At 43.0% G+C, this 9,629-nt stretch overlaps 1 protein-coding gene across 1 annotated transcript; it reads right to left on the minus strand.

Moving 5' to 3' along the window:
• Positions 1 to 8,012: 8,012 nt before the first annotated feature.
• sox11b (SRY-box transcription factor 11b) lies at positions 8,013 to 9,385 on the minus strand. Its single transcript, XM_053614163.1, has one exon. It carries the CDS (start codon positions 9,165 to 9,167, stop codon positions 8,013 to 8,015), a length of 1,155 nt encoding a protein of 384 aa, XP_053470138.1. The 5' UTR covers positions 9,168 to 9,385.
• Between the last annotated feature and the right edge of the window lie 244 nt (positions 9,386 to 9,629).

The raw sequence follows: 9,629 nt of genomic DNA on the forward strand, positions 1-9,629 counted from the left end.
GATCTTATAATGAAGCAGGTATTGAGTATTCATGTTTATGGAGAATAAAGAATGCAGGCCTTTGCAACGTTATTCTTATTGGAAGGCTTTTCATGACTGATTCTGAAGTCTTCCAGTAATGGATTTATTCTACAGTGTACTTCGACACACAGTGGTGCAGCCATATTCTCAGGGGTCTACCGCGGCTTAATGTCAGTTGTGTAATTCTAATCATTCACTGGCACTCAGAAGCCAAAATTATGCGAGCCATGCTGGAATAAATCCAGAAACAATAAAAGCCTAGCTGTGAAATTACAACAGCTGGGCTGTCTGCTCTGGAGTTCTAAGTAAAAGCCACACACCAGGGCAAAGAAGAGATGGCAGGGGAGTGCTGCTAGGTTATGAGTGATTGGCATTGATGGCTTTGGTCAATAAAAGCAATAACAGTGTTTACTCTGTGGGTTAGAACTCCAGCGGCAACAGCATCTGTGAGCTCTTATCAGCGCATGGGCTCGGCAGGAAACAGCAGAAAGCCCGGCTTATCTGTGTTTTGGTCTGGACCTCTGAGGATGGGAGGTTTCAGTTTTGGGTCAGGTTTGTTTTGAGAGAGGAAGGGAAGCAGAGAAACATGACCTGAGGAGCACTGATGCAGTCAGGCTGGAGAATGCAGTGAAGGGTGGAGAGTGGATATTTTGAGGTCAGAAGGGACGTTTGCTAATACAGCAGTGCTAACAAGGTTCACATGAGAGCTCGAACAAAAGCATTATATGCAACCTGGAGTAACACGGTTATGAGCGACAAGCTTCTTACAAATCATACATTTTCATTAGATTATTAAATGATAAATGACAGAAATAGAAACGATTATATCTATTCCTGTGCAATTTGTCTAGTTTGGGATGAGCAAATCACCTCTGTTGATTCAACATCTCTACTTGGCAAGTTCCCTTACAGGAAATGAAGTATATTTGAAAATGCTAAGAGATTAACTATGAATGAGGGTGAGGTCTCACAATATTAGAATGACTGTAAAATAAAACAAACAAACAAACAAACATTCAAAGATGTCCCCAGACTACTTCCTGAGAGACCCAATGATGCAAGAACATCTGCTGGTTTTAGCTCTTATATACACAGTATATATGTGAAGATATGACGGTAATATGCAAAAGTTACACGTGTGTGTTATCTATAATGGTGATTTTTTTTTTTAAAAATACAATTTTGCGGATCAATGACCTTCATATTGAAGCCAAGTAGGAATTATTGTCATTCCTCTTCCTCACTGAAAGATGTTATGTTATGTTATATAGGGGAATTATATGAATGAAAATATAATTCAACTAAAAACATTGTGGAAAAAGTGACGGATGTCCTGTAACACAAAAAGTAACAAGGTGACTGATGGTGCAACGTCAATAAATACAATAAATAATACAATAAATACAGACAACAGACTAGACAATACAGTACACATTAAATGCTACACAACAAACATCAGTGTTATTTGATAGTGTTAATAGAGCAGCAGCATGTTTAAAGGGACTTTTGCGTGTCAGTTTGGTAAATATCATGTCTCCCTTTATGTCTCTCTTGAGTACTGAGTGTAGTGGGGAGAGGAGGTAGCTAGCGGTCTGTTCATGTATGTGCAAGAATATATACATTCAATCTACCTATAAACTGTATATATATAATATATATATATAGCCCTAAAACAAAGAGCCATAACTATATTTAACCGTGGGCATGAGGGACTTTTCCATATATCTACCTCTCTGTGTGCTCCAAAACCACCTCTGGTGTTTATTACCAAAAAGCTCTATTTTGGTTTCATCTGACCATAGAACCCGATCCCATTTGAAGTTCCAGTTGTGTCTGGAAACTGAAGACGCTCGAGTTTGTTTTTGGATGAGAGTAGAGGCTTTTTTCTTGAAACCCTTCCAAACAGCTTGTGGTGATGTAGGTGACTTCAGATTAACTAACTTCTGCAGTTCTCCAGCTGTGATCCTTGGAGATGTTTTATCCAATCGAACCGTCCTCTTCACAGTGCGTTGAGACGATACAGACACACTTCCAATTCTAGGTCGATTCATAACATCTCCAGTGGACTGGAACTTCTTAATTATTGCCTTGATGGTGGAAATGGGCATTTTCAATGCTTGTGCTATTTCCTTATAGCCACGCCCCATTTTGTGAAGCTCAACAACCTTTTGCCGCACATCACAGCTATATTCCTCGCTCTTACCTGTTATTATGAATGACGAAGGGAATTTGGCCTGTGTGTTACCTCATATTTATACCCCTGTGAAACAGGAAGTCATGGTTGAACAATTTCCTGTTCCTACTCAATTCAATTCAATTCAATTTTATTTGTATAGCGCTTTTTACAATAGACGTTGTCTCAAAGCAGCTTTACAGAAACATATAAACACAGGATAGAGATTTTAAGTGTGTGAATTTATCCCTATTGAGCGAGCCGGTGGCGACGGTGGTGAGGAAAAACTCCCTGAGATGAAATGAGTAAGAAACCTTGAGAGGAACCAGACTCTCATCTGGGTAACAACGGATAGTGTGAAAGTAAAAGCTAGTTCATTATGGTTTTCACATGAAGTCTTTGTTGAACTAGTCCACTCTTCACCAAAGGAGACCTGAGTGCAAAATTGTATGTAGTAATTGCAGTCCCAAGGCCATCGCAGCAACCGTAGTCCTAGTCACCCATTTGTACTAAATAAAATGTAAAATGTCAATTGCACACCTATATTCCAGGTTTTTTTTTTTTTTTTGATATTGTTGTGTTTGCAGTTGTTTGATATCCATGAGAGCAGAGTATTTTTTTTAAACAAAAATATCAAAAGGTTAAACAATAAGGACAATTTTTCACAGCCTTCTTTGCTCATATTTACTAAGGGTGCCAATATTAGTGAAGGGCACTGTATGTCCACATATATAATGTATATATATGAGCACACGCAAAATCTAAATGTCAAAAAACAATCCTCAAGGACCCAATATCATGTAGTAAGTGCAAAAAAGTGTTCAAGGGGAGAATATGGTCGTATAAATGTCACGTTCTAAAGTAAATGAAGTAAAGAGCGAATCGGGAAGAGATCACGTTTTTGACGTTTCAATTTCCCCACGACATCCTGCCATTCCAATCGGAGACATTTTTCCCATGTCTATAGAACAAGCCTTAATAGAGGTGCAGGAGGTTACATGCATCAAGAATCATTTCCTGGTTTATTTACGGCTAATCTCAGGCGCTATATTCAACCTAGGAGATCAGCTTGGGAATGTTTTCTGTTTTGGGGCTGCAGTCACCATGTAGATGATGTTTCCACACTTCAGAGACTGTACAATGACTATTCTTTATCTAGGAGCTGGTTTCATATGTGCCAATCAACAGAGTTAAGCTTTATTATAGCTTTAGTAAACGAAAACTTGCTCCGTACTTCGAAATGCACGTAGTCAGACAACAGTAACCAGCTTTAACGGAGACTGGATCTGGCAGGGAAACATGTGGTATGCTTTCTGCAGAGCACGCACACACAAACAGATCGTCACAGGAGATCAGCTAAGGTGACACGGCTACATGTAGTATTTTGAATCTCAGCCCCAAATGGTACACTACGATAAAATAGCCAATCACTCAACAATGGCAACATTGGCGAGGTGATTTTTTTTATAACGTTGGGGGCGGGACACTTTAAATTCTAGAGAGAATTTGATTGGACAGAAAATCTGATGAGGTGCAGAATGATGTCATCGCAATTGTTGATCCTATATTTGGTAGAGTAAATTTTGAAGGCATATATATTATATTTTGTCACTGTTTCAGCGCGCACAAGCTTATAAATAACCTTAAGGCCGACGTATTCATACTAAAACTCCCATTTTGATTTCGTGGAGACGTTAACTTAAGGACGAGCACAGATCGGGAGTCATGATCTGTAGCTTTGAACAATGTAGAATCGTCCAGTAGTCCCGAAGAAGCATTTATTTTTCATTTTCATCGACCTTCGGTAACCGCTTTATCCCGGCCATGGTCACTGGAGCCTATCGCTAGGAACACTAGGCATGAGGCAGGAGTACACCCTGGATTGGATGCCAGTTCATTGCAGAGCTCCATGCATACACCTTCATCGTGACAATTCAGAGAGACTGGCATGTTTTTCAGAGGTGGGAAGAAATCTGGAGAACCCACATTCACAGAACCACCACAGCGACCCGAGATCAGAGTCGAACCAGAGACCCAGGAGCTGTGATGTGGCAGTGCTAAATGCCGCACCACCAACACTAAAGAAACAATCTCTTAAATATTAAATGGTACCTACATAACCGTTCTGCTTTGATAAGGCTTTCTGGATTTGTCCTACAGAAGAATTATTCCTGGAAGAACTTGAACAGTGGTCTCCTCCTCCTTGCCCTGGTCTATGACTTAAAGCGGACCTTCCATTGCGGACAGTATAGAAAGTGCACGAGTCTGTCAACAAACAAGACAATGTTGCTGTGAAACTAATTCACAAGTCTCCTACACAGTAAAAGACTAAAGCACACATTCTGAGCAAGCAACATGCTGTGAATAATCGTTACTTAAAAGCTCGGTGTTCCTGTAGAGTTTTGGATCGCCTCCCTCGAACGCCTTTAGAAATGAATCCCAACTCAGTGCAACTGTTTCGTATCCGTGTTTTTTTTTTCTTTCTTTTCCTTCCCCTCCTATAATTTCTGCTTGAGAACAAACAAACCCACTGCTAAAATAATTGCAACTTTAAAGATCTTTCTTTTTTTTTTTTTCTTTCCGAATCAAAAACCAATTTGTGCAGTGTTTACTGATGGCATTAACAGGCCAGATGCTTGCTGAGCCTATCTAAGTGAGCGTGCCAGTTTCTGGTTCTGGAGGCAACAGCATACGGTTTTGCTTGCGAATCTTGTAAACAGATCTGTTTGGGTTTAGGCAGTGCTACGGAAAGATGTGCAGGCCGCTTCACACCAGCCCACCATCTGGGTGTGCACAGAAAGTAGTTAGGATGATGATACAGACACACTTTCTGCAGCACAAGCGTCAATAATTTGCCTCGCTTGTTATTTTCTGTCATCGTCTTTCGAGGCAGCAGAGCAACTAATAAAGGTGCTGCAGAAAGGCTGTAAATGCGAGTGCGAGGGGGGGAGGAAAGGCACCCGGCCGAGTGCCGAACTTGTGTAGACACCGCCAAATCAGCTTAATTCAGATCGTTTACAAGCTGCGCGTATCGAAAGCTTCTTTCGCACCGAATACGGTCAGGTACTCAGGTCAGATATTACATGTAACACTACACTGTCAATAGCGATCTGTATTACATTATTTACGTTTTGCAGCTTTTACTTTACAAACCCATCCTAATTAGGACTCTATATACGTTTAGACCGTCTGTCTAATTCCAGATAAACGCACCTGAAAATGTTCCTTCACCCCAGGTCCTGGGGATATTCTCATTGAATAAGTGCATGATTATTAATGGGGCAGTTTGGACGAGGAAAGGTAGGATAGATGTATCAAGGCTGTTACCAAGGATATTGGGTTATTCAATAGCTCGTGGAGATTTTCATGCCTTGAGAACATTTAATGAGGAGAAATCTTCTTTGAAGACCAGATAGGAAAAGAAAGGCTCAGACTACACTGTCAGATCCTCCTCATCATAATTAACTCTTTAGCTTCCTGTCCTAATCAAGCAATAGGATAACCACTGGTATGACTTAAATAACCCACCAAGGCAGCAGTTCCTGAACAACCTCCAGATCAGTGGAGGGAAAAGACACATAATGGACCGTGTCGCGGTTGAGATGCCGTGTGAACATATAGCCCAAAAAAAAAAAAAAAAAAAAAAAACATTCGCTCCAAAACAAATACCAACAGAATTTGAATCAAATTGGCAAAGATCCTTGAAGCATTTATACCGATGTTTTCAAGCAGCGTACCTAAAAGCAAACTGCCTCAGAGCTTCCTTGGCTTTATATTAGCGAGTGGGTCTTTCAAAGAACATGTTATCATGGAAATGTGGCCCTGTGGATGAGCAGGAAGGAGAAGAAAAGCAACACTCCTAACAGAGGCCCTTTCAGTAGTAATCTGAGCGGTAATACACACTCACAAAAAGAACAGGGGAAAGGATAATCAAAGCCATACAAGCATGGCAGCCATCCAAAAAAAAAAAAAAAAAAAAAAAAAGACTTTCCACCTATAGATTAGCATATAGGGCAAACAAAAGCAGGAATGTGTCCGTATGCTGTTCGAAATCCGTCCTCATATCCGATATGAAAATCAGAGTAAAAGCCACCATATATAATTATGTTTTGATTGCATTTTAAGGTGATACGATAGGTAGATGTTTGATTTCATTTTATTTAGATATAAATAGCATGCTACCTATTATTAGTTATATTTACCAATGGGGGGGGAAAGAACATTGTGAACCAATTTTGAAGATTATAATCTAAAGCACAAAGCTTTTTCATAGGAGATATTTTTATCTGAAAGAAGGAGAAAAAGGTTTCCCTGATGATGGAACCTGCGAATTTGATTCCTGTAAGTCGAGAGGCCGTCACAGGGAAACATCTGCATGGATACGCTGGAGTCCAGGGTCTGCTGAATGAATGAAGAGAGGCTTTTAAAAAATAATAAAAATCAAGCGTCCCGGCAGGAGAAGCTTGACCAATCAAGAGTGACCCCTTAAGAGTGCAAGATTTGATTGTTTTATATAAATGTTTTTTAAAAAATAAAAAAAATTTAAAAATGGAGGGGGCGGGCATTCAACACACACACACACACACCACACGATGGCCTTGATTGCACTCAATCACTTATCACACACACACACACACACACACACACACACACACACACAATAAAGCAGACATACATGCTATCAGTTCCAGCTGATTTATTTGTCAAGATACAGACTTCAGCATGACGACATGTAACGCATTTTTCCTTTGCTACAAAAAAACGCAGATGGTCCATTTCAAGAGTATATTGCACAAAATAATGAAAAATAAAAATGCCATTAAGATGGTAAAAATGCAAATCAATCAATGTTTGTTTCTTTTTTTTTTTTTCTTTTTTCTTCTTCTTCTTTCCTTTTTTCGAGTTTCACACCTGCTATTTGGGACCCATTCACACTGATATACATAAACTCCTAGCTTTTACTATAATACAGAACATATACAATCTTGACTCTAGTACCAGCAACGAGGCCTAGAATTCCCCAATTCCATTGTACATCTCTAGAGAAACGCATGGTCAGATCTACACCTGTACACGGCCTAGAATGTGAAATCATACCAAGGCATTTAAAGATGCAAAGATGATGTCATTTAACCATTGCATGCTTGAATCAATGAAACCGGGTAGAAGTGCCTGAAGAAACCTCACTGAGAGCACAGTAAGAACATTCCCTTAAACTGTACAAAAATATGCCAGAAAATATTTCACTTTTCGCTTTTCTTTCTTTTTCTTTTTTTTCCTTTTTTTTTTTTTTTTTAAAAGATGAGGTATGTTGGTTATGTATCAAAAACTCTTCCTGCCATACCTGTGTCCTAGAACAGTTTAAATCTCCACATCTCCATTGGCTGGAGGGTTACAAAAAACTAATTTGTGGCACAGACAGAGAGAGAGAGAGAGAGAGAGAGAGAGAGAGAGAGAGAAGAGAAGAGATCACATAAAAACCCTCTGGAAAAGTGAACATCCTGAAGTGGTGTAGACTCGCCTCCTTCCGAGGAGCATCCACAGTTTCAGCTCCCTGTAGACACACGAGGTGGGATGTGAATGCATAGTTCATCTGACATTTTGCTCTCCACCTGCAGCCTCACACTGAATTGAACAACCATAAAACCCTGTAACGGTGACAAAACGTTACTTTTTCTCATCAGGTCACCTTCATCGTGGCGCGTCCGCTTCCGTTTCCTCCATGCGCCACCCGGAAGGGGCACAGACCCAAGAGGCGAGTCTGAAAGAACCTGAAGATGCGCCGGTCTCCTCGCTGAGCGAGGGTTAAATGGACCTGTTAGTAGGTGAACACCAAGTCGGAGAAGTTGGCCTCAAGCCAGTCCCCTGCGATCATCTCGCTCAGCTCTGGCGTGCAGTAGTCCGGGAACTCGAAGTGGGATCCGAGGCTGCCCTCGCTGAACGAGTCCAAGTCCTTATCCACCAGAGAGAGGCACAAGTTCCCTGAAGCGTGGCTGGTCGGCTCGCCGCCCGCCGCCAGGTTCAAGCTGAAGTCGACCAGCAAGTCGTCCGCGTCCTCCCCGCACGATGACGACGAGATGGACGCGGAGCGGAAAGACGGAGTCGGTGAGAGCGCAGCGGCTCGGCTCGCGTGGTGCGGCTGCTGCTTCGTGATGTTCTTGAAGCTGTAAAAAAGTCTCGAGCCGGCTGTTGCGTGCGCGCGCCCGGACGACGGATCCTCGTACATGCTCGCGCCCTCCGACTCGGCGGCCGAGCTCAGCGTGGGACTCGCCGGCACTTTGGCCACACCGTACGGCCTCAGGTGCTCCTCGTCGTCCTCGGCTTTAAAGCGCACGGGAGACTCGTCATCGTAGTCGTCGTCGTCGTCTTCTTCATCGTCGTCGTCGTCTTCATCGTCGTCTTCGTCGTCCGTAAGTTCCCTCTTGACCGACTTGCTGACTTTAGTGAACGCGTAGCTGCACCGGACGTCTTGCGCGGCTCTGGCACTGACGCCGACGCTACCCGGCTTGCTGGGCTTCATCTTTGTGCACTTCTTTGCGGCAGCTTTGACAGCCTTGTTGCCGTTTTTCTCCGGCGACAGCGCGCCCGGTTTGGAAGAGTTGTCCAGCTTTGGTTTCTTCTTCGGTCTGTACTTGTAGTCTGGATAGTCGGCCATGTGCTGCAGGCGCAGCCGCTCTGCTTCCCGGATGAACGGGATCTTCTCGCTGTCCTTTAGCATTTTCCAGCGCTTGCCGAGTCTTTTGGAGATCTCCGCGTTGTGCATGTCTGGAGACTGCTCCATGATCTTCCTCCGCTCGATCTTCGACCACACCATGAACGCGTTCATGGGCCGTTTGATGTGGCCGGTGGCCGTCCGGCACCAGTCGGGTTTTGGCGGCACGGGGCTGCAGACGCTCATCTCGGTTTCCTCCGTGTCTGTGGCCTCGCGGGACGCGCCGCTCTCCGTCTCGCTGTGCTCACTTTGCTGTACCATGATCCGCTGTGCGGCTTCACACGTCCTCACCTTCAAACACTCGCACTGACTTCTTCTTCTTCTTTTTTTTTTTTCCTCTTCTTCTTCTTCTCTCCTTCCCGCAACCTTTAAAGCTCAAATCAAACCTCTTTCCAAAGTTACTGGCTCGCTTCTTAACTACTTCTCGGCGTTTTTTTTTCCGCACCTGCAACGTCACGTATAATTATCCAATAGCGCGGCTTTGCCCCGCCCCTCAAGCTCCTTCTGCTGTTCCGTTAACCCCTCGCATCTGCTGCAGGGATTTGATTGGTGGAGGCTCTTTGTGGGCGGGGCTATACGTCCCAGACGCGCACTGGGAATTTGAAAGAGCATGGTCTTGAGGAAACAGACATCAGTTTATTGCAAGAAACGTGCACATAAGACCATTTGTTGTTTGGGCCATCGCGAAATAAATGAATATTTAATTGTACTACTCTTGTCTGA

Source organism: Ictalurus furcatus, chromosome 25, assembly GCF_023375685.1.
Source record: "Ictalurus furcatus strain D&B chromosome 25, Billie_1.0, whole genome shotgun sequence".
Taxonomy (NCBI): domain Eukaryota; kingdom Metazoa; phylum Chordata; class Actinopteri; order Siluriformes; family Ictaluridae; genus Ictalurus; species Ictalurus furcatus.

Excerpts from the sequence above, each read along its gene's own strand:
- sox11b (XM_053614163.1), bottom strand. The coding sequence starts at position 9,167 with ATGGTACAGCAAAGTGAGCACAGCGAGACGGAGAGCGGCGCGTCCCGC.